Raw genomic sequence first — 24,585 nt, 5'->3', positions numbered from 1 at the left:
CAAGGTGGAACAAAAACGTAGCCTCCAACTTCCATTGTTAGACGTCCTCCGGTAGGTTGGTGGTAGGTTTACGAACTTAGAAAGCTAAAATCCGGGGTTCGATCCTCGGCTGTAGGTAAAGCACACATAGTTCATTGAGTAGCTGAGCTCTAACACGACAGTCAACTGTTATTGAATATCATTATTAATAAGTGATGAATTGGACTTGAAATTTTCATTAAGAATACTCTAACTGGTTTGCAGTTTAACTTTCATAACTACATACCATTGTCTTTTTTTTCAATCTAATTTGAATACCTGTTCATTGGATATATAAGTTATTCAAAGAGATAAATAACATTAAAATATTTGTGCTATAAAGTGCCTTTCTAATAGGTATTATAAAACACGAATTCAAAATCTTTAGATAATAAGGGTCTTTCTACAGTACCTAGTTTGAATTTTGCCAAACAAGGAATTTCTTTAATTCCACCGTTTCCAAGGAAAAAGGAAACCAGTAATGTGAGTTATATCATTGTGCATATCCTCAAGTAAAATTGAGATATGTCATTAATTCTGTATGCAAATTACAGAATTTTTGCGAGTATAAAGATAAAAAACTTAAACTTCAAAATTTTTCTGTGGTATATCAATGTAATTCGTGATGACGAAAAACCCACCTAAACTACAAATGTATATCAGGACACTGTTAATAATAAAGCAGAGAATAGCAATAACTGCTAATAAAGAGAAGTTTATTGATTAATAGCCTCAAGACAGGGTTGAATGGGTAAAACGGAACGATAGGTTCATTGTTGTGTTTGTTACAAACACTTAAAAGTTTCATGTAAACTCCTTCTTACCAAAATTCGGCCCGGCATGTTGATTTGGTTAAGGCATTTGACTCATAATCCGAGGGGAACTGGTTCGAATCCACGTTAACGAAGAAGCTCGCCCTTTCAGACGGTTAATCCCACTATTCGTTGGCAAAAGAGTAGCCTAAGAGTTGGCGGTGGATGGTGATGACTAGCTGCCTTCTCTCTAGTCTTATACTGCTAAATTATGGGCGACTAGCGCAGATAGCCCTCGTGTAGCTTTGCGCGAAATTAGCTCTTAATTTATCTTACAAGTAAAATCATTCGTATTTAATAAAGAGAAAATTGTAAACTGATAATAAAAATTAAACTTCAGTATCAATTAGGAAATTCACCTAGCGGTTAATTATATTTTTAAAATAAGAATAATTGCCACAAATACGCATGTCTTTCGTACCAAAGAATAAAAAAAGAAAAATAATAACATTCCATTCCTTAAGAAACATGTTAATTTCACTATAATGGAGTACCTTTTTTGGATTTTCAAGGGTTAAAATTCAAAATAAATAAACACATTGAAAAAGGTTGATTGTTAGAATATCTTAATTGCGTGTTTTATGTGTTTATGTTTCGTGTTTAAAATAATTGTAAAATTAATTAGAAATAATAATTATCTAATAAGATTAAGATAGAAATAGTCACCTGGCATTTTCATCATATGACTACATAGCTCTTTAAAATTAGGTACAAAACATAAGAACTTGACCTTGTACAGTTATCCATTTGACTTTAGTATCTTTTTCTATGAAAAAAACAAACGTGGAATACATTCTTTGTGAACAAGCGCTGATATCGCATAAAGTTTAAATTTAACTGTTTCCCAAGAAGCTACTTACGTATAACTACATTTAATGTGTGAAATACCTGTTTAACAGTTTACATAGTTGATAGCGTGTCTGTGTGAAATACCTGTTTAACAGTTTACATAGTTGATAGCGTGTCTGTGTGAAATACCTGTTTTACAGTTTACATAGTTGATAGCGTGTCTGTGTGAAGTACCCGTTTAACAGTTTACATAGTTGATAGCGTGTCTGTGTGAAATACCTGTTTAACAGTTTACATAGTTGATAGCGTATATGTGTGAAATACCTGTTTAACAGTTTACATAGTTGATAGCGTATCTGTGTGAAATACCTGTTTAACAGTTTACATAGTTGATAGCGTATCTGTGTGAAATACCTGTTTAACAGTTTACATAGTTGATAGCGTGTCTGTGTGAAATACCTGTTTAACAGTTTACATAGTTGATAGCGTGTCTGTGTGAAATACCTGTTTAACAGTTTACATAGTTGATAGCGTGTCTGTGTGAAATACCTGTTTAACAGTTTACATAGTTGATAGCGTGTCTGTGTGAAATACCTGTTTAACAGTTTATATAGTTGACGCGTATCTGAATATTCCCATCTTTTTTCTTGTTTAATCTTTCAGGGAGGTTTTTCGGCGTTACATCTTGCTTGCCAAAGTGGTCATAATCAAAGTTCCAGGGTGTTGCTCCTAGCTGGTTGTAAACCAGACATTAAAAACAACGTAAGTTAACTGAATCATCATGTATTTTAATAAACAGATATCATGTACTAAGTTCTGTTGTTAAGTTTATTATTTGTACATTGTGTATGTTTTATTTATTGCCATGTTTAAAATATAGTAACGCTGTCATACAATCATTGCTAGCTAAGAATTGAATAAATATGTACAAATGTTAAGATAATTCTAAAGTATAATGTTGAAAAAAAAAAAAGGAACTTTCTCCTTCATATTGCTTAATATTCTTCTGAGAAAGTTGTGATGTTTTATATCTTCGCTCAGGGATAAGATAATATTGAAACACCACCAAAAGGACAACGTATGTCCGAGACAGCAAAAAGTAATATAAATCAATTTCAAGCCTCAACTCAATGAGTTATATGTTGTTCAAGAACTTTGCTCACCTCTGAGAAAACTATGTTTCCTAAATATTTTTCTGCACAAAAGTGCGATTATAATTATACACTTACATATCCGTACTTCTGTGAACAAGTATTAGGAAAAATATTATTCCTAAATAAAAAACTACATAGAGCTGGCCACTGAACTTGAAAAAAATGAATTAAACAAGATAAAAATGGAAGTGGACATATCACCTGATTGATAATTGATCACATAGTAGACTAAGCTTTCTTAACTTTACATGGAGAATAAAATCCCTACATAGGCTTCCCTACTTTGTCTATCGAAAGCTTGGTGTTTGAATAGAATCTTAGCTTTTGTAATTATACCTTTCCTTTAATTAACGTTAGAATACTAATTTTGTAATTATTGTATAATAGAGTAATATTTTAAAGTTGGAAATCTTGGTTTTAACTTTTGCCACTAAGAAAGTCAATGATGTAGGTATTATTTTCCGTCGTTTGGTGTGATTATTACCCGGATCAAGTGATACGCCCACTTTCACCCCTATCTTGTTTGGTTCATTTTCTCTGGTTCAATTACCTGCTTTACATAGTTTGTTTTTTTTATTTAGGAATTATTTTTTTTCTTAATACTTGTTAGTATACTTTTTATAAGATGGTGTATGTGGATTACAAGGATATAGACTGTATTCTAAAGCTTTATAAAAAATTTTGCCTAGAATAATAATAACATAGGTAATCGAACCTCATAAGGACTGTTTTGCTCTATTAAATGATGATAAAATTACAGTTACTTGTAAAACTAGGTAGGTATTAGGCCTTTTGAAGAAAAAAAAATGATGAACGAAAATAAGAAATATCGGTTTTTGACTGTTCGCCAGTTTTGAGCTGAGGGACGCTGTGGATACACTGAAGATAGAGCAACTGTCAGGTCGCTTTTCATATCTAGCTTTTGGTGAACTGCAGAGAAAAAGATCCAGATGACTTTTGTATTGCTTTAATATGGCGTCCGTGCCATCTGTACTTAGAGAGTGCCACGCACTATCCGATAAATCAAAAATGTAATCACTTACGATGACAAGGAACTCTCAGTAGTGTCATCTATGTGTGGGTTTGTGTGTGCTTTTAATCTCAGCCAAGCTTGGCATGTATTATTAAGGCCCCCTGAGGAGTGACATAGCGAGGTCAGCGTTTGGTTTTGAAGGCACCCTTAGGGCAAAATGGTGAGAGGCATAGGAAAGTTGGCGGTTGGATATGATTCCTTCCACCATGTCTTGAAGGCCCCTATAATTGATCTCTGTTAATCAAACTTCAATGACACTCGTAGATCTAAACGCCGATCCCTATGTCACTCCCTGATGACCCGTGCATCCTTCACATGTGTTGAACAAGTAAGCCAATTAATATATTTTGCATTTCTTTTTCTAAATGAGAATTCCCAGCTCATTCTCTGTTGTGAGCTCAGGAGATAGCGTGTAATGCAGTTTTTCGCAAACAAATAAATCATTAGTGTGAATATTTGATAATTTCGTGTAGTATACTGATTTCTTTTTTAACAAAATGGGAGTTTTGAACACTTCTACACATTATTACAAAATTCTGGCCTGATAATAAATATATGTTGTGAAGTCATAGTTATATCTATAATTAATAAAGAAACGTTAAATCTTCAAGTAAGTCCATGGAAACTATCCAGAAAATAAAAAATAAGACTATTTATACAAGTCAGTTTTTGTTACATGCTTTGTTGTTGATCATAAATTACTAGCTATTTAGCTTCTGCAGTAATGTTCATTGCTTCATTTATGTACCACAATCAAATTATTGTCTGGAAAGAAAACTTGTAATTATTATTTTAATACTTGAAAATATTGTTGTAATGCGAGCAATTAGCCATTCATTGAGTTATTTGATTGGTGGCTCTTATTGGTAAGGTACAAAACTGAGAAAAAGAACTCAAATTATTAATATACATACATATATATCACATATGTTATACGAGTCTTACTTAACTGTTTAGAATGTGTGTGCAGCAGAAAATGAGAGAACATAATTACTACACTTTCCTTTGAACCTTTATATAAATATATATTTATTACTCAATTAACTCGTAACAAACTAGTACAAAAGAAAATTCTTCCGAGGTAATCATCAGTTAATTTTGTCGATATAATTTTAATTAATTTAATGATTAAAAAGCTTTTTTTAATCATAGCCTCTGATTTTTAGCATGTCAACAATGATTGATGTTAGAATTCAAACCTTCATGGGCGTGGCTTGGCGATGCGAATTATAATTAATCAATTAGCAAAGAAATATGTTATCCAATAATCTGTTTATACAAAAAAGGTTAGGTACACACGATTAGAAGTTTAGGTATCTAAAACATATATATATATATATATATATATATATACAGGTAACTTAAATTCTACAAATGTAACGTTTGGTTTAAAGCTTGTTTGTTTCATTGTATTTTATGCTTTTAGTACGGAGATACTCCTTTGCACACAGCAGCGCGGTATGGACATGCAGGTGTTTTGAGAATCTTAATCAGTGCCTTCTGTCACGTCAGTGAAGTAAATAAGGTAAGACACTACTTTTCTGTTCAAAAAATATTAAAACCACTTGAAATAACTGTATTTGTGATGTGTACATACATATTTTTTGATTGGCAAAATTTTTCACAGTCCGAACTGTGAAAAACAAAATACGGGGTTCGAGTATAGTTCATTGACAGATTTTTTTCGTTACTTAATTTTTTGTTGAAGAAATAAAAACGTGTTATTGAAATACTTGTAATATTTTCTAAAATATTCACAGTATCTATAATATTTTAAACAAATTATTATATCAAAGTTCAACAAAAACGAAAGAACTTTTGTTTATAACTAGAAACAGTAAGTTAACGCCATTAGCGAATTTCGCACAAACGAAATAACATGTTAGGCCCAAGAAAGTCCGTTTTGATGCTAATATATGCTTTTTTGTTTAAAAAAAAAGCTATCTAACAGATATTTGCAAAATAATAATAAATATTCAATACTTGACCTAGCTTGGTAAAATTACTTTTGGTACAGCGAGTGTTTGAGTGAGCTATTCTATCATGTATGGAGACTTGCACAATTGGGAAGAACCAGTTAGTTGTCCTAAATTAATAGGCAATCTGTAGTGGCTGATATTTCCTTGATCATTTTCTCTGTCTGCACAAATACTGTTCAACATGTCTCAGGTGGTGAGAATAATGACTTCTGAGGAATGGTATATTTAGGAAGGCTCTTAAACGCACGTTCTTTAAAGGGACTACTAGATTTCAAAGTGCCGGGCGCAGCCTTGTACTTAGTGTGCCCGGACTGTGAAGTTGAGGATTCTTAGGTTGCGTTAACTGCCTCAAAAAACGGACTCTGCACTTTAAGGCCGACGATAAGTTAAAAAGTTAGGATCAAATTCCATTATTTGATGAAGCAACAATAACCCAAAACTTGACAGTATTCGCCGTTGGCTAACTGCCTTCCTTCTAGCCCTTCATTTCCAAATTAGGGATGGCTTAATGCAGATAGCCCTTGTGTAACTTTACATGAAATTTTTAAATCGAACAAATTAAATTTCAAGAATTATTCAGCATTCTTCAATAAATTCCTTTTCCCTTTCTTAGTTTTTATCAGAATGTCAGTTATGCAATGTTAAAGAGCAAGTATTCTTTGAGTACAATACGTAATAGGCCAGGCATGGCCAGATGGTTAAGGCATTCGACTCGTATTCTGGGGGTCGCAGGTCCGGATACCCGTCACACCAAATATGCTCACCATTTCAACCGTGGGGGCGTTATAATGTTTCGGTCAGTCCCACTGTTTGTCGGTAAAAGAGTAACCCAAGAGTTGACGGTGGGTGGTGATGACTAGCTGCCTTCTCTCTAGTCTTACACTGCTAAATTAGGAACAGCTAGCGCAGATAGCCCTTGTGTAGTTTTGCGCGAAATTCAAAAAACAAAAACAATCACCTGATTTTTTTTTAAATATATTTTGCACGATTATAAGGAAATTACAAAAGACCTGTAAAACCCATAGTACTTATTGTAAGTTAATTAAAGTAAGATAATATATTGGTAATAAGTTAAAAAGATAACTGCTTTTCTTAGCAATAATACAGCTTGTATATAACATATAAACACAAACTTACCATGCAAATATAAAGGTGATTCGTATTGCAATGAACTTCGAGATAGTGGATGACACCAAATATAACCTGTAAAAAAAATAAAATTTTATATTTTTACCATATTTTATTTAAATATGACCCAAGTAAAAAAGTGACTATTTTAAAGATAATTCGAACTAATTTGCGAAAGCTATTTGAGTTAACTGTGTGTTTCAATACATTATGTTCTAAAATATATTTCCAAATAGAAGTTGTTTTTGGTTTCAATAATAATAATATAATTACATTGTTTCTACAGAACGGTGACACTGCTTTACACATAGCTACAGCTATGGGACGAAGGAAACTGACAAGAATATTGTTAGAGGCCGGTTGCGATCAGTCTCTTCAGAATAAGGTTAGAAATAACCCAGTGTTAAAAGTGAAAACAAAATAAAATAGGACAATAACATTATAAATGTGATCCAAATTTTCGTCCTAACTTTTAATAACTGGCAGTACAACGCTAAGAAATACGTAAAATTGGATAGGCTGTATTAGATTAAAATTTATTGCTTCTTTGTGTTTTGCTTTTATTAATTAATGTTTTATTTTCATTTATTGTGCCGACAGTTTTCGTCTTTTGGTTCGAATCACTGTAAACTAACTACACACAGACTTCGTGATACAATGAAGATTAATATTAAACTTTTCTTTTTTCCTCAAACTAAAGTGTCTTGAGTACAATAATGTATTTAACAATAATTTTATCTTATGCTTAAGTATAGGAAATATTATTCAATAACTATAAAGGGGAACTTGGGCAAAATTTGACTTAAATCTGACCCCTACATGCTTCTTGTAACTAAATAATTTTTATATTTATCGAAAGTATAACTTAGAATTTTAGACAATATTAGAAAACTACATTTACGCTCAATGTAAACATCTGGGAAGTGAGTTATATTTCCTGTTAATAAAACCTCCTTCGCCCTTTTATGTGACGCAGCTATGTGGTAGAACTTTTTTTTTCTTGTGCTATGGTGGGTCAGGGGTAAGTTTAGGACGTTGAGGTGTTCGGTTTATTATGAGTGGACAGAGTGCAAAAACTAATTGTGTAGCTTTGCGCAAAGAAAACTGTTCGTTCTTTGGTCTACATCTAAACGAACATTATGTACTTCATTTCGAAATTTAAGATTTATATAAAAATGTAATATATATATATGTGTGTGTGTGTTTGCTATCTCTTAAATCTATCTACCTAGTTAATTATTCAGACTTTATTCCAGTTAATCTAAATGACTGCATTTCATTTATTTTCTTCAGCAAGGAGAGGTTGCTATGGAGATCGCAAAGCGAAAGGAATTTGCCGAAATCGTCGAAATCCTTTCTAACCCGCCTCCTCGTGTTATTAAAATGAACGAGAAAAAGGAAGATAAAAAATCCACCAAAAAACGTGAAAAGGACAGTGGAACATCTCAGGGTAGCAAAGACAGTAGCTGCAAACTAAAGAAAGAAAAGAAAAAGGTACATATTCGTAAGCGTTAAACAAACTGTCTTTAATAATGGAGAAAAAATCAACTCCCCATAAAATATTTTTCTACACCGACAACATTCATCGTACAAAAATATGTATTTTTTCCAGACACAGATCGTTTTAATATAAGTAATTTTTATTGTAAGTGAGTTGAATACAACATTTGTTTTTGTGTATCGTTTATCTCTCGATTATGATGAAACTGCAGTGATAAGGGTCTCAGTCAAGTAACGATAGAAATGAAGTGAACGTATCCTAGTAGTTACTGTGTTTGACTGTAAATTCGAAGGTTTGGTTCACGTCCTGTTACCGCAAAAATCAATCTGTACTTTGGGGACCGTAGGTGCGTTATAGGACTGATTGGCAAATCCCGCTATTCCGACAGAAAAGAATAGCCAAATTTGGCAATTGGTACTGTTGGCTAGATACTTTCCTTCTAGTTTATAATTTCAAAATTAAGGAAAGCTTTTGCAAAGTGGATCAATGTTAAGTTTAAGGACTTGCAACAGAATGCGAATAGCTCAGTGTGTAACTTTCCATTAAAACAACAAAAGCTTTTTTATTTTGTTTTTTACACATAAACCTCGCGCAACTTTGCATCAATACTCGAAAAAAAATTCAACCATATTCTTGAGACTGGGCATATCGTGCCCCAGATTATGATATTTCGAAAATTTATTGGAGTTTTAATGTTGTCATAAGGTTTAGCCAGAAACGTATTACAGAAATGGAAATTATAAAAGAAACAGTAGCTTTACTTCTAAGTTTTGTAAAGGATGCAAGATGTAAATCGTTACCATAAGTGTTTTATTACTTATTTAATTTTTTTTCAGACTGTTGATGTCTAGACTTCAAATACATTTTTTGTTACTGTTACAAAATCCATGTATAAATCATTATGCCGTTAATTGTAAATTCCATTTTTCATGCCTTTTATTTTCCAGAAATATAACGTCACGTGTAATAAAAAAACACCAATACGTGTTGAATAAGCATGTCACATAATAAATTATCAATATTTGTATTCACTTATTCTAATTTTGAGCGTTTGGAAAACCACTTAAGATTCCAATCTGATTGAAAGACTCAAGACATAATTTAACATCGAATAATATAAAAGGATTAAAACATTTTAGAACATGTTTTATTTAATAATATATTTATAGTTGTTTTCATTAATTCACTGTCTTATTTGCAGAGTAAACGTGGCCATAAGGTACATTTTCCAGATGAAAAAGGACAGGGCCCGTCTGGTCATTGGAGTCCCTATGGTTGTCATATGTTTCCAAATTTAGCTAATTTTCCTGACCCTAAGCTAGATTCGCTTCCTCCTGAACCCCTAAAGAAGGGAGAGCAGTATTACGTCGATCTGGCAGGACGCATTAATAAAGTATGTACGTTATAACTGAAACAAAAAAATTAATAACTGGATTTTTTAAAACTTTATATTATAACACAATTAAAAATCGCTTATAAGTAAAGTTCTTTTACATTTCAAAGAAAAAGTATTTATTGTAAAGTGACAACGGAAATCTACTAGAATTGTTACTTCATTTTCTTAACTTTCCGTAAATACTAATGTATTGTCGAGAATTAAAGAATAAAAATCAAGTATTTTTTATTTTAATTTTGACAGTAGAACAATTCAATGAATTTTGTTTTTATCATATGAAATTAAATTTTGCTGTAATTATTTCTTCATGGACTTATTTGATTAAAACAAAACTTATTATATGGTTTTTCGACCATATATCTGCCATTTGAGTTGCATGAAATATTTACTCTTTAGATCACTTTCAGTTAAACAAGTTTCAAAATTACTTTTTAACTTTTTTTAGATGTTAAAAACATAAGTTTGAATTTATTTTTTTGTACCAGCTACAAATAAAAAAAATGTACAACAAGTAGTCCAACGGATACCTATTAGACTTTTAATATTTCGTACATTTTAAATATTTTTTCAGTAAAACAATTTAATTTACAGTATCAGTTTTGGTTAAATACTGTCTCAGTTACACCAGTTTAATTTTTATTGGTGGCGCACGAGTAATGTTTTACAATTTATAGCTGTTTTTTTCGTTGTTGAAACTTTGTAAAATGGACGGCAACTTCCTGTTGTGGAGATACAGGTATAGAGGATTTTCAAAACGTTCTCCTCTACACTTGTGTCTCCACAACAGGAAGTTGCCGTCCATTTTACAAAGTTTCATCATGAATACTCTGCCTAAACAATCTATTAAATAATGTATATTAAGTTATTTTTAAATATGATAACATGCACATTATGAAGGTGGATATGCAAACTTCATTTTTTGTTTGTTATTTTTTGGAAATTTGCCATTACCTAGTAGTAATTTTATAGTTAAGATAATAAATTATCTCAAAGACAAATGTGAGATAGTTATAATTCTTTGGGTTTTGAAACACATAAACATTTATTTTGGTGTTATAAAATATATGAAGTAAACTTTTTCCCATCTTTATGTGTGGATGTCTTTGTTATATAGGAGGTGATATCTGAATACTAATAATATGTTTGGCAGGGTCCAGTAGGAGTTGGTTATACCTGTTACTGTGCTCCATTCTTTCGTTATGTGGAAAAGAAGATGGAGTCGGACAAACAAGAACTTATTGATCATATAGACAACGCTCATGACGATCTACACGCCAAGATCGCTCATCTGGAGCGCCGCACGAGAAGCCAACTGTTCAATCTCAATCAGTCAGTCAAGGAAAAACTAGCTAACGAGAGGACCGAATGTGTAGAGAGGATGGAGAGAAGGACATCTAAAGAAAGACAGGAGCTTGAAAAACAGCAAGGAGTCCAGATGCATAACATGAAAACAGAGCTTCAGAGCTGGTTAGAGTCAAAAAGAAATGAGTCTGAAAATAAAACAACTAATCCTCATAAAGACCAGGCTTCAGCCAGTAATAACCACATTCGACATCCTACGATGCATCATTGGTCACTTGCAGTCAGGAAAAAGAAAAATTCATCAAGTGTGGCTGGATTAATGCGTTCAAAGTCAGAAGAGTTACTGTCCGAGGCAGATGGAGACAGTGCTTTGGGTTCTGCTCCAAGGGTTTGTTCTCCAGAGCTACATGGTACAATCTCCCGCAGATTGTGCTCTCCACATTTCGAAAGGTCAAGAAACGGTCATGACTTTCACAACAATATGTATACTAGGGTTCATTCTCCTGATACTCACATAATAACACCAGTGCCAAGATTCCATGCCCCAATTTCGCCGTCTCATGGAAAACCTAATGACCTCGCAAACCACCTTCCTGTCAGAGTGGAGGCTAATAATCACCAAGCAACGGGTTTAGTTCAAAGACTTCAGACAGACTTTGAAAAATTAGGTGCTAGACCAAAGTTTGATCAAAATTGCAGCCCTCAGCAGAGACAAAGTGATTCAGCTGTATTGCAAAACGAACTCAATGACTCTGTGAATCCTGATAACCTATTGGATATTAAAAGGGACAGTAGAAGTGATGGTGACTTGAGAACTTACAATGGCTCAATACGTGGCCATTTACCATACCTTGAAACATCCTTTGACCACCCGAATGACCACTCGCCCGCTAGTGACTCTGGATATCAAACCAAAATGTCTCCCAGTATCAGTGATTCTTCTGGTGCCCCATATCAGAGACCACCAGCGATCACGCCCCCTCATGATTCGCATCATCCTAGCTCTCCTACACAAGTTGAATATAACCAGCATCATCCTCTGCGACACAGTGATTTTGTTCGACCTCAGAGCACGAGTGGTTACAGTTCTAACAGGGCGTGGAGGTATGACTGTCAGTATACCCCGAATTCTTACGTTCATTACGCTAGTGATGTAAGACCTATTAATTGTACAGAAGATCAACTATATCAAATGAAGGAAGAACTTGAATTCGCAGGAGAAACTTTGAATGGCTCCAGCCTAGTCTGATGTCATTAAATATGTTTCTGTAAAGTTTTTACTTTTTCCTATAAAATTATCTTGTCTTTTATTATTTTGCTCTGAATTTGTTTCTTATTTAGGAATTATAATTATTTTATAAGATATGAAGGTAGTTATACCTAATCGACAGCGATTATCATATAGACTATATTACCAAAAAATTAGCGTCATACCTAATTCAAACTGCCAAAATTACTGTACTCGGTGCTACATATTTGTATTTACAAGTGCAAACCTAGATCTGGCGTTAGAGCCATCTATTGTGAGAATTTTAAAAGTATAATTGTAGCATAAAAAAGTAACTTCATGCCAAACTATAAAACGTGTTCTCATAGTAGTTTGCTATCACATCGTGTTTTGTGACTGATCATAGGATAATTTATTGAAACTAGGGTCATCACATTTCTCGCTTTTGCCGGGACAGTCCCATTTTTTGTTAGTTTCTCCTGGTGTTCCTAGAAAAGTTCTAGGGATACACAAAACGTCTTGGTCTCATGATAATGACATAAAATTCTCAGCCACATCGAATAACGAATCTAATGGGCCTACTTGAATTATTCCTTGTTGTAACACATACTTAACTTCTGTCAAACTCTCTTGAAAGTTCCGTCTGTAAACGGTGAGAAAGAAATCCATGTCTGTGTAGGCCTTAATGTACAGACTGTTAAGACACTGCTCACGTCAAAACACACTTTACACAGTCATCTACTAAATTCTATAACTATTTAATAGGGAAGGGGAAACAGAACTTATATATTCCATTCATTCTTCTTGATGTCTAGAAAATTTCAAAGCAATGCTAAAACTTAACAGCAATATGTTTGAAAAATGTTATGACTCCTAAAATAAATCCAGATATGAAATAGGTAATCTCGTTGGTGGGAAATACGTTAATAGTACCAATATACTTTTTCTAGTTCAAAACAAATGTTCTTTGGTTTTTGTCCAACTCTGGCAGTATAATATATTCAGAAAAAAAAATGTTAAAAATCTAGACAATATTATAGGTATCCTGTTACAGTGCTTACGATTTTCAGTAACATGTTTTATTTCTTTATGAAAAATTAAGCAACAGAAATAATTTGTCAATAAACTATGTATTTTCATTGGCATTTTGCTTTTCACAGTTTCAGTTGAAACAAAATTTGACACTCAAAAAGAAAAAGAGTATAGATGTACATATCATAAGTACAGTTATTTGTACTTTATCTTATTAAAGATAAAAGTAGTCTCTTACCTTATTTACTTTACTAACTTATTTCTGTGACTAAAATAATTCGGGAGAAGAACTTTAGGCAGAAAGTTTTATGAAGTCATTCAAAGGAAATAAAGGTGATAAATTAACATGAACCACAATAATGATTCATAATAGGGATTATACAAACCCCTAATAGAACGTTTGAGCAAAAAACATGTTAAACAGTAAATATACAGTTCTAAAACAACATTTAAAAATATTAACTATTGACTTCTAAGGCTATATACATATAGAAATACACAAAACACCACGCATGTTACACTTATATAAGGAAAAGAAAATTTCCTCAAACTGCCCGTTTGTAATTCTTATTCTTGTTATTATTTTTCCAGCCCACAACAAAAACACTAAACAAAGTACTGCGAAGGTCGTAGGGATATTAATAAATCGATTTGTATTTTCTATATTTTGCATTAGCTAAAAACATCATAATACTGATGTGAACGGTGTTATCATTACCCTTTGAAATTAGTTTTTTTATAAATACTGAATATGTAGTACTCCTTAAAAAAAAACTTAAGTGTTGAGAGAAAAAGATAATAGACGTACATTACATGACTGTAACATACAGATACTCAATGCTTTCCACGCTATTCAATAGGTGTCTTTAGAGAGTCAAGCCCTGTATTATGTATGAAGTGAAGAGAATAAATACACATAATAATGCATTTATTACATACATTCGTATAAAATTACTTCAAAAGACACGAAAGCTTATTTAAAGCGATGTTTTAGACGTATGTGTTTTATTTCAAAAGACTACTTTTCTACTGGTAAAATTCCACACGCATTTAATGGAGGTTCTGTCTTAGTCTAAGAATATTTTGTTCATTGCTATGCATTATGTAGAAAGAATTTAGTTACACAGAAACTATAAATGCTTATTATATTCTCAAATCTTCTTGACAATTTCCAGTTGCATCTTAACATTTCATCTAATGTGATGAAATAGTCTATAACTACAGTAAATCATCATGAACCACATAAGCTAGGTACTAGGTATGCTTATTATCATTACAATGTATAAAGGTAGCTACCCTGTCAAGTAATCTTTTGCACATTGTTGAAGACAATGTCTTTAAAAGACTACTTTTAAAGGTTCATTTATTCAACAATACCATCAGTCGTAGAATCCAACACATGACCGAAGACCTCATCGATCAGCTAATTGAGAAAATGAAAGCAGAGGAATTCGGGTTACAGCTAGATGAGGTGAAGGATAGTAACAAAGATGCTCATTTGATTTGCTACACACGGTTCTTGGATGGAGACAAAATTGTGGAAGACCTTTTTTGTAAAAGGTACTGCAGGTACAAAAGTTCAAGACTTGTTCGAGATCCTTGACACTTTTATGTGTGAAACAACTCAGACTGAACTAAGTGCGTTGGCGTCTGTACCTATGGTGGTCGCTTTATGTCTGACTGTTATGGAGGACTGCAGACACTCAAACGAAGCAAAACTCTTGATGTACTATAAACCCACTGCATAATTCACAAGGAAGTTCTTGCGTCAAAGCACCTGAGTTCAGCACTGAACCTAGTACTGGAAAGTGTGTTGAAAGTGGTGAACTTTATAAAAACTCGGCCATAGAAGGTGAGGTTTTTTTAAAAACTGTGTGAGGATATGAGATCTGAGCACACATCTTTGTTATACTACTGTGGCTCGCAATGACTCTCCCGCGGGAATGTACTGTTCCGTGTGTTCGAATTACAACAGGAACTCTACTCTTATCTCGAAGAAGAAGAACACGAATGTGCTAAAAACGTCTTGGATACTGAATTTTTGTCAAAATTAGCATACTTGTGCGATCTCTTCGAAAAACTGAATGCATTGAATTTCTCTCTGCAGGAAAGCAACACGCGCATTCTGAAACTTACGTGGGCATTTTCTAAATATGTTACAACAGTTGGCTTCTTTGTCAAAGACTCTTTTAACTTTAAATATATTAATCAACTAAATCATAAAGCCTTTAATGGCCAGTTTTGATGTAATCTCCCTCCTCACATAAGTCCCAACAACTAAAGCCTGCAAGATAGCCTTAGAACTTTATATCCAAGATCCCAACCCATTGATACACATCCTCAGCAACCAATAAGCAACCCTTATAAAATTCACTACCACCAAAGCTAGCTTTATGTTCAATAACCAAAACTACCTACAAATAAATGGCCTAAGTATGGGGAATCCCATGTCTCTAGTTCTAGCAACATTTTTATGATATAGATTGAATTTCAAGCGATCAATTCGCCCTTACACCTACCACTATATTGCTACAGGTATGTTGATGATACAATTGCTGGATTCACATCTACAGAACACACATTAAGTTTTTCTCAATCACGTTAACTCGATGCAGGGAAAACTAACCAAATAGCATTTTTTAACCTTAAGATCACTAGAACTGATACACAATTTAAAACAGAAATCCACAGAAAAATTACCCATACTAGACTACTAGACTATACATTCCCTGGGACTCAGCACATGAAACCAAACAAAAACTCAACATATTAAGAAACCAAATGAACACAGCCACAAAACTATGTTCACCCGATAAAATTAACGACGAAATCAACAAAATAAAACACTTCATCAACATCAACAAATTTCCTCAAAAAACCATGGAAAATATTAAATGCACACAACTAGACCACCAACAACAACAAATCTCAAGATATAACAAACTACAAAACCTCATACTGCTGCATATCGTATGTTCCCGACATTAACGACAAAATAACCAACATTTGGAAAAAACTTATAACAAAATGCAAGATTCCAGTAAACACCAAATTTGTTCAAAAACCAGGTACAAAACTAAAATCCATACTATGTTAAAACTACACTGACAAACACAACACAAACGTAATCTATAAAATACAATATACCAACTGCCACGACTTCTATAATAGAGAAACAAGCAGAAAAATGAAAACCAGATTCAAAGAACAAAAAAAAAATATTTTCACAAGTTTTTGAACACTGCAACTCAAATAAATACAACATAACCATAGAAAACTCACAGATACTAAGTAGGGAAACCAATATAAACAAACACAAAATCAAAGAAGCCCTACTTATACAGCAACTAATACCAGAATTAAACCAATATAAAGGAACACTCTTATATCTATACTAATTACTAACCTAACATCCAACTGCAACGCCCCCTACAATCTCGTACCCATTTATACTTTTGTCCCTAAGAAATGTGTCCGGCAACAGTCAGTTACAAAACTCTCTTTGTCAGCCTGAAGATGATCTAGGAAGGTCGAAACGTTGTTCTCTGCTTATTAATAAAAGTGTTAATACCTATACCAGCCGCTCTGAGATACAGAGAAGGTTTTAGCCTTCAGAAAAAAGTTACTACTACAGAGAAGAAAAATGAATGAAGATGGTGGCAAAGACTATTTTCCTCTATTGCAGCAGCTTGTTACATCCAATGAAGTTGATTTGACCCACGAACTAAAATCTGTTTTTGAGAAGCACCTAACGCAGCTCAATGATTGGTTTGAAAATTACTTTCCAGAAGATTGTTTGTTTTTGTTTTTGAATTTCGCACAAAGCTACTCAAGGGCTATCTGTGCAAGCCGTCCCTAATTTAGCAGTGTAAGACTAGAGGGGAGGCAGCTAGTCATTACCATCCACCGCCAACTCTTGGGCTACTCTTTAACCAACGAATAGTGGGATTGACCGTAACCTTATAACGCCCCCACGGCTGAAAGGGCCAGCATGTTTGGCGCGACGGGGATGCGAACCCGCTTGGCCATGCGGGGTCTCTTCCAGAAGATATGGAAAAGTTTGCATGGATCCAAGACCCATTCAAGGCTAAGGCCCCATCTGAATTTACCTGCGCAGAATAAGAAAATTTGGCAACATAAAACTAAGTTTTGGATATCAGTAAGAGTTGGATATCCGCTACTAAATGCTAAAGCTCATCAAATACTAATTTTATTTGCGACGTCATATCTCTGCAAAGCTGGGTTTTCGTCAGTTGCTGTGATAAAAATCGGGTACCGCGCGAAAATCAACGTGGAACAAAAAATGAAGGTGGCGGTACCCAATCTGATTTTCAAGGTTTGAGAAGTTGTGCAATGCCCAACAGACGCGTACATCATCCCATTAGTAATTGTGATTATCTAAAAATGGTATAAAAATATTGTTTTCACTTTCAATTTACGTGTGTTATTCTTTCAAACGGCTACTAAGTTGTTAGGACATAAATATTTATTAAGTATTAAGTTGTTTGGACCAAACTACTTAATAAACAGAACTATGAGGTTCTTCTTTTTGCCTAGGGGCGCCGTGAAAAATTCGCTGAGATACTAAGAGCACTGGGAACCGAGAAAGATTCGAATATGCTGGTTGAGCCGATTTTAGAAGAACTGACTGGATCTTATTTAGCTTGTAATTAAGCCTAATATTAAACTATGGGTGGTAATTGTATTGATTGGAATATGGTCATAACAATTGAGAGAGAAACTAAATAAGTAAAACTGAAAAAAAAAAATCCTGTTAAGGCTGCACACCATGGATATAAAAACACATTTCTTATGTCTGTACTGTTTATAATCTAAGAATATTCAATATAAACGTCAGTGTGGACTTATTTACACTGAAAAGAGACTCACCGTTGAGCATGTTGAAATACGTGAGCAGTGTGAAGCAATTCAAAGCTTTATGAAACAAACATTAAATCATCGGCGTACAGTACAAGCACTTTTGAGCATTTTTACTACCGCTTAGAATTTTTGTTGCCTTTAATACTTTATTCCATGCCTGAAAAAGAAAAGAAACAGTTGTGTAGCCCAGGCTGAATGATACCCAGATACGTTTTCAGATACTGGTCACACACTAAATGTCTTATATCATTTGTATTATGAATTATTGACTACATAAAAATAAAACATTAAAGATTCAACTTTACGAATGAAATATGAATGAAACACTAAGCAGATAAATTGTTCTGTTTTTGTGTTTTACTTAACTGCCCTCATAAAAGTTAGCATATAGAAAAGCCTATATAAATCTTCATTTTTGAAAAGCCTATATATAGACCAATGAACTACACCACTGACTTGCAAAGCCCTATGTCACTTCATGTTACCTAATATTTTATGAATTTAATAAAATGGTTCCTTCTAACACAAATTCAACTAACTGATATTTTAATATTAATTGATAACACATTCGTAGTATAAAGTAAACTTCAGTTAGTCATATGAACTTTACCAACATAAATTAGACAACTTACAACGGCTAATCGACCTTTCTGCGTTTATAAAGTGGTCAAAACAGCTTTCGATTTTATTTGCTGTTGACATAAACATCTCTACCAGAAAACAGACAGACATCAGTAAAATATATGTAGGTATTCTCCGACATAAATGCCGCACTAGATAATGTTAACATCGTCTTGCACACTTCGGAAAATTTGGTTTGTTTTGAATTTTGCGCCAAGCTACTCGAGGGCTACATGCGCTAGCCGTCCTTAATTTAGCAGTGTAAGGCTACTCTTTTACCAACGAATAGTGGGATTGACCGTCACATTATAACGTCCCCACGGCTGAAAGGGCGAGCATGTTTGGCGTGACGGAGATTCAAATCCGTAACTCTCAGATTACGAGTCGAGTGCCTTAACCACCTGGCCATGCCGGGCCCCATATCGGAAGTAACTAACGCCATCATCAGTGAGGGGCTGTAAAGGCAGCCCAGTGTCCTCGTGTCACGAAACTCTTGCTTTGGAATCCACGTTTCAAATCCTGCAAGTGGCATGAAGGGAAGGTCATTTTCAGGTTGGTGATCCTCACACAATTTTTTAACTGGTTTGGTTGATCCTCCACAAGTGATGGCAAATTTCAGTTCATTACACAGATCTACACAGAGTGGTTCCTACACAGATTATGGTAAGTTAGTAATTACAACTTGTAACAGAATCTAAAATAGAATGTAACTCACAAAGTGTGCTTCTAAGAGAGAGAGAAAAACGAACAAACAAAATTAGTTCAATACTAAAGTACACGCCAACACACCACACGCACAGCTCCACCACCACGGCCTCACACCGCTAGAAATCGGGTTCCGATTCCCCCTGAAGGCAGAGTATAGATAGCCCATTACGTTGTTTTGTGCTTGTTTCCAAACAAACAAATCACGCGCACAAATATTATGCAGGTGCTTCCATACGTACAGTGTAATAAGTTGTTTTTTTAAATGTAAGTAGTATATAAAAGTATCTTTACTATAATCCTAATATAACAAACAATGAACTTAAACTCCATTCGTTACATAAAGAAAACGAATGCTGTACGTTAGTACTTATTTTTTCTACCAGTTGCTTAGTTATTTGTCACCAGGTCACAAACAATGATATGTCGCTAATAATTTTGTTGACAGTATACCATTAAATAAATCGATGACAAAGTTTTAACCACAAAATGTTTGGGTTCGAGTTTCTGCAATATCTAAACATACGAGAACGACAATCAACTCTCAGCAAATAAACATATTTAGGAAATAAAATTTGATCATAGAACAAAACGGTTTGTTAGTTTTTGTTATGTTCAAAAAACTCTCTTTCTTTTGTTATACATGGGTATCGAAACCCAGTTTTAAGCAGTTGAAGTCTGCAGACATGCCACTGTGCCACTGGGGGCGGACGAAACGGAATAGCACAGCAACTTTTAATATCTGCTGTGCAGAATCGCTTCATGTTTTTTACACAAAATAATCTTTCAGTAACTAAGTTAGTATGTGTGATTATGTCAGACATACTGATTAATTCCGTAAAAACTAGATCTTTTAGTTTCCAGTTTTTTATCTGTTTGTCAAGTTTCACCTTAATTCACCTTAAAAAGCGTCAGTTTTACTTACTGAGCTTGAATTTCTCGTACAAAGCAATCATGTAACAGTTTTTCGTAAACAGTAGCAGATATATTAGTTTTGATTTTGATTTGGAATTTCGCACAAAGCTACTCGAGGGCTATCTGTGCTAGCCGTCCCTAATTTAGCAGTGTAAGACTAGAGGGAAGGCAGCTAGTCATCATCACCCACCGCCAACTCTTGGGCTACTCTTTTACCAACGAAAAGTGGGATTGACCGTCACATTACAACGCCCCCACGGCTGGAGAGCGAGCATGTTTAGCGCGACTCGGGCGCGAACCCGCGACCCTCAGATTACGAAGTGCACGCCTTAACGCGCTAGGCCATGCCAGGCCCAATATTGGTTTTAGAAAACAAGCTAAAAATACATTAGATAAAAATTAAGTTGCGTTAAAACAATACGTTTTTCCCAATAAAAATCAAGTTTTTTTTTAATTTTGCGGAAAGCTACTCGAGGGCTATCTGCGTTAGCCGTCCCTAATTTAGCAGTGTAAGACTAGAGGGAAGGCAGCTGGTCATCACCACCCACCGCCAACTCTTGGGCTACTTTTTTGCCAACGAATAGCGGGATTGATCGTTACATTATAACGCCCCCACGGTTAAAAGGGTGAGCATGTTTGGCGCAACGGGGATGCGAACCTGTGACCCTCAGATTACGAGACGCACGCCTTAACCCACCTGGCCATGCCGGGCCTAAAAATCAAAACATATTTAAGTTGGTTTCGATAAACAAAGGAAGAAATATATTGCTTTTCTTAAGTACAGAAACACTTCACTAAAATACTATTAAATATGTCATTAGGTACGTATAAAACGTCTTTAAAAATTAAGAATAACTCAACATTAGTGATTAATATTTTAATTAATTCTTCTTACCCTTTATCCACAACAACTCTTCGTGATCTCCAAATAAATTCACATACAAAAATAATGCACGCGAAGCTTAATCCAGCCATAAGAACAACAAAAACACCTCTTACGTTGTATAAACCAAGTTCACAAGCAGACCCTGATCCTGTACTTTCTTCTTGTGTACATACAGGCCCTTTGCGCTTCCACCATTGTTGTTTTAGCACGTGGAGTGCACCGCTTTCTTGCAATTTCAATATGGCGCTTGAAAGAGTTGTTGTGTAAGGTGAACCTAAAAGAAATAATAAGGTAGCGTCAGATTGTACAATACTACAAAATTTCAAGGTTTGTTGTGACATTGCACTTGAGAAATTGAATCTGCTTAGAGTCTGTTTATGTTTGTAATTACGCCGTTTCCTATAGTTTTATGTAAAACCTTAATTTTTGCTATTAAAAGCAATGTACTTCATGTCTTTAGATTTATTCTAAACAGGCTTCGCATGGCCCAATGGCTCACCATTGACACGCAGTGTGTGGGTCGTGAGTTCAAATGCCCGTCACTGAACCTTCTTGCTTTTTCAACCATGAAGCGTTATTACGTTACGGTAAGTTCCACTATTCATTGATTAAAAACTAGCCCAAGTTTACTAGCTGCCTTCTCTCTAATCTATCACTTCTAAATTGAGGACGGTTAGCGCAAATAACATTTGAGTATCTTGACGTAAGTACATTTATAGATCCCGTAACGCCCTTACACCGAAAAAAAAAACAACTTTATTAAATGTTCTATAACACAACATACAAACAGTGTGGGGAAAAGGACGCAAACGTATTATATATCTTAGAGAGTAATGCAATGAAAAACTAGCTGCTACTATTGCAATGATACATAAACTCAGTCGAAGTTCTTACTCCAAAAGCCACCATAAGCCAGATATCAAAAGTCACTTTTAAGTTATACCAACTTTGAGGCGCAGATAACCTAGTCGTTTTGCGCCATAAAAGGTCAAACCAACCAACAAACTTCGGCCCGTAAAACACTTCTGCGACCAATGGCGTCTGTTACACTATGTAACAAAATTTTTACTTTTTCTTGTTCCTGGGATAAAAAGTGTTGTTTCCCAATTGCTTATGCCTAAAGTAAATGGAAAAGGCCTATATTTCCCTTCAAACTTTGTTTTTGTGACCTGATCCAGGTTACAATTTCAGAGGTGCAGTTGGTGAGAGAAACCCATACTATGTCCCAAGCAAAGAGACCTCAATGACATGATCAGAGATCTTGGTCTAACAAAGTCGAATGCCGAGCTTTTAACATGTTGGCTCAAGGAGTGGGATTTGTTAGATGAAAGTGTGCAAGTCGCAAGTCAGAGAAAGCGTCAACGATATTTTTCAAGCTTCTTCACTCGTCAAGATGGGCTCTGTTTCTGCCACAATGTATTCGGTCTGTGCGAGGCAATATGGAATTGCCTGTAACCCGAACAAATGGCACCTCTTCATTGATAGCTCATCAATAAGCCTCAAAGCTGTGCTGCTCCATAACGGGAGAATAAGTATCAGTCTCTTCCCCTGGCTCATTCGGTGCACCTCAAAGAGGAATACAACAGCATCAAGGCCTTGCTAGAAGCCTTGAAGTATGATGAGTATGGCTGGGAGGTTATCGGATACAACAAAATTATGGTATTTCTGATTGGTCTCCAAGGAGGCTTTACCAAGTTTCTCTGTTATCTTTGTCTTTGGGACAGCAGGGACACTGCAGCGCACAACAACAGGAAGCACTGGCCACAACAGACAGAGTTTTCTGTTTGGAGGCACAATGTCAAGTGTGAGCCACTAGTGGACCTCCAGAAGGTGTTGTTCCCACCATTGCACATAAAATTGGTTCTCATGAAACAATTTGTCACAGCTTTTGACAAGGAGTCTGCAGCCTTCAAGTAGCTTCGAGGCTTCTTCCCTAAGTTGTCTGAGGCAAAGGTCAAAGCTGGTGTCTTCGCAGTGGTTCAGGGATTCTTAGGTAATCACAAGGCCGAAAATTATATGTAATTTATTGAGGCTTTGGTAAAGAACTACGGCAAAATTAGCTGCAGAATGTCCCTTAAAGTCCATATCCTTGACGCTCATCTTGATAAATTCAAAGAGAACATGGGAGCATACTCAAGGGAGCAAAGCAAGCGCTTCCATCAAGGTATACTGGATTCTGAACGCCACTATCAAGGAGCGTATAACGAAAACATGATGGGAGACTAGGAGGGCTGTTCAAAAATTACGCGAACTGACATCATAAAATAAAACTGTCCAACCAAAACTGTTGACTATTCATGAATGTATTATTTTCACCAATGGTTATAAGATGATTATTTTCGTTGGGGAGGGGGTGGCTGAAGTATACTGTAGAGGGGCTTCCCAAAATACCATCAATATGAAATATAGATGGTCAATTATGATAATATAAATACCAAGGTACACTTCAGAAAGGTGTGCTGTTTTGAGCTGCGTTTTCAATGCAGTTTTCATTAGAAACTCATACTCTTGATTTATAATTCATTATTACAAATTGAAAATAATCTGTTTATGAAAATATGCGTATGTGTAAACTGTAAAAGAAGAGGCTCACCTAAATTCCACCCAAGGTAATACATAATAATAAAGAAAATAAAGATTAGCTTAGATTGAACATTTAATATACCATTAAGAGTAAAGCTACAAATCAAAAGAAATATAACATAAAAACATAGTTTACATAGCAGAAACGAATTATCCCATGTGAAGTTAATACACTCTGAGGAAAAGTAAGGTCACTATCAGGCTAACTATCTTTCATCATGTTGTGTTTATAGTCAATATTACTTCAAAACAATGCGCCTGTTCTGGTGATTGGCAGCAAATGTGTCTATAACAGTATCAATATCGAGTTGTTTTGCCCTCCTGGAGTTTACTGATATGACAGCAAGGTTGCTGGTGCAAAACGATCTCACAGAGGACACAACACCGGCTAAATGCTTCATAGTTTTGACCTATACACAATACACTTATACATGCATGCTATGTTTTACTTTTCAATAAAAGATAAATGAAATTAATGGGTAAATACCTGTGACACCTTTAGTTTATCAAGTAAAATCCCTGATGATTTGTTGTAGCTTGAAATCAACGTGGTTGTCTAATCTTCGTCAAAGCTCAACATAGAATGGCATTACACAGCGAGCGGCAATACAGCGCATGAGTT

At 34.7% G+C, this 24,585-nt stretch overlaps 1 protein-coding gene and 1 long non-coding RNA gene across 5 annotated transcripts in view; one reads left to right on the top strand and one right to left on the bottom strand.

The window, feature by feature from the left end:
- Window positions 1–12,422, top strand: part of LOC143258616 (uncharacterized) — a 141,640-nt gene extending 129,218 nt beyond the window's left edge. For all 4 annotated transcript variants that reach the window (XM_076517836.1, XM_076517834.1, XM_076517833.1 and 1 more), the window contains 6 exons: window positions 2,283–2,381; window positions 5,233–5,331; window positions 7,200–7,298; window positions 8,207–8,407; window positions 9,616–9,807; window positions 10,961–12,422. In XM_076517836.1, the coding sequence (XP_076373951.1) occupies window positions 2,283–2,381; window positions 5,233–5,331; window positions 7,200–7,298; window positions 8,207–8,407; window positions 9,616–9,807; window positions 10,961–12,361 (2,091 nt within the window). In that variant the 3' untranslated portion in view covers window positions 12,362–12,422. The remainder of the gene's footprint in view (window positions 1–2,282; window positions 2,382–5,232; window positions 5,332–7,199; window positions 7,299–8,206; window positions 8,408–9,615; window positions 9,808–10,960) is intronic.
- On the bottom strand, window positions 11–24,566 carry LOC143258617 (uncharacterized). Its single transcript, XR_013032404.1, has 4 exons — window positions 24,451–24,566; window positions 21,494–21,654; window positions 6,923–6,988; window positions 11–165 (listed from the first exon to the last, which is right to left on the bottom strand). It is a non-coding gene; the product is annotated as an uncharacterized LOC143258617 (long non-coding RNA).
- Window positions 24,567–24,585: the final 19 nt, after the last annotated feature.

Source organism: Tachypleus tridentatus, chromosome 8 (genome assembly GCF_004210375.1).
Source record: "Tachypleus tridentatus isolate NWPU-2018 chromosome 8, ASM421037v1, whole genome shotgun sequence".
Lineage (NCBI taxonomy): Eukaryota > Metazoa > Arthropoda > Merostomata > Xiphosura > Limulidae > Tachypleus > Tachypleus tridentatus.
Note: the sequence above shows the minus strand (reverse complement) of the source record. Positions and strands in the feature narration are given on the sequence as shown.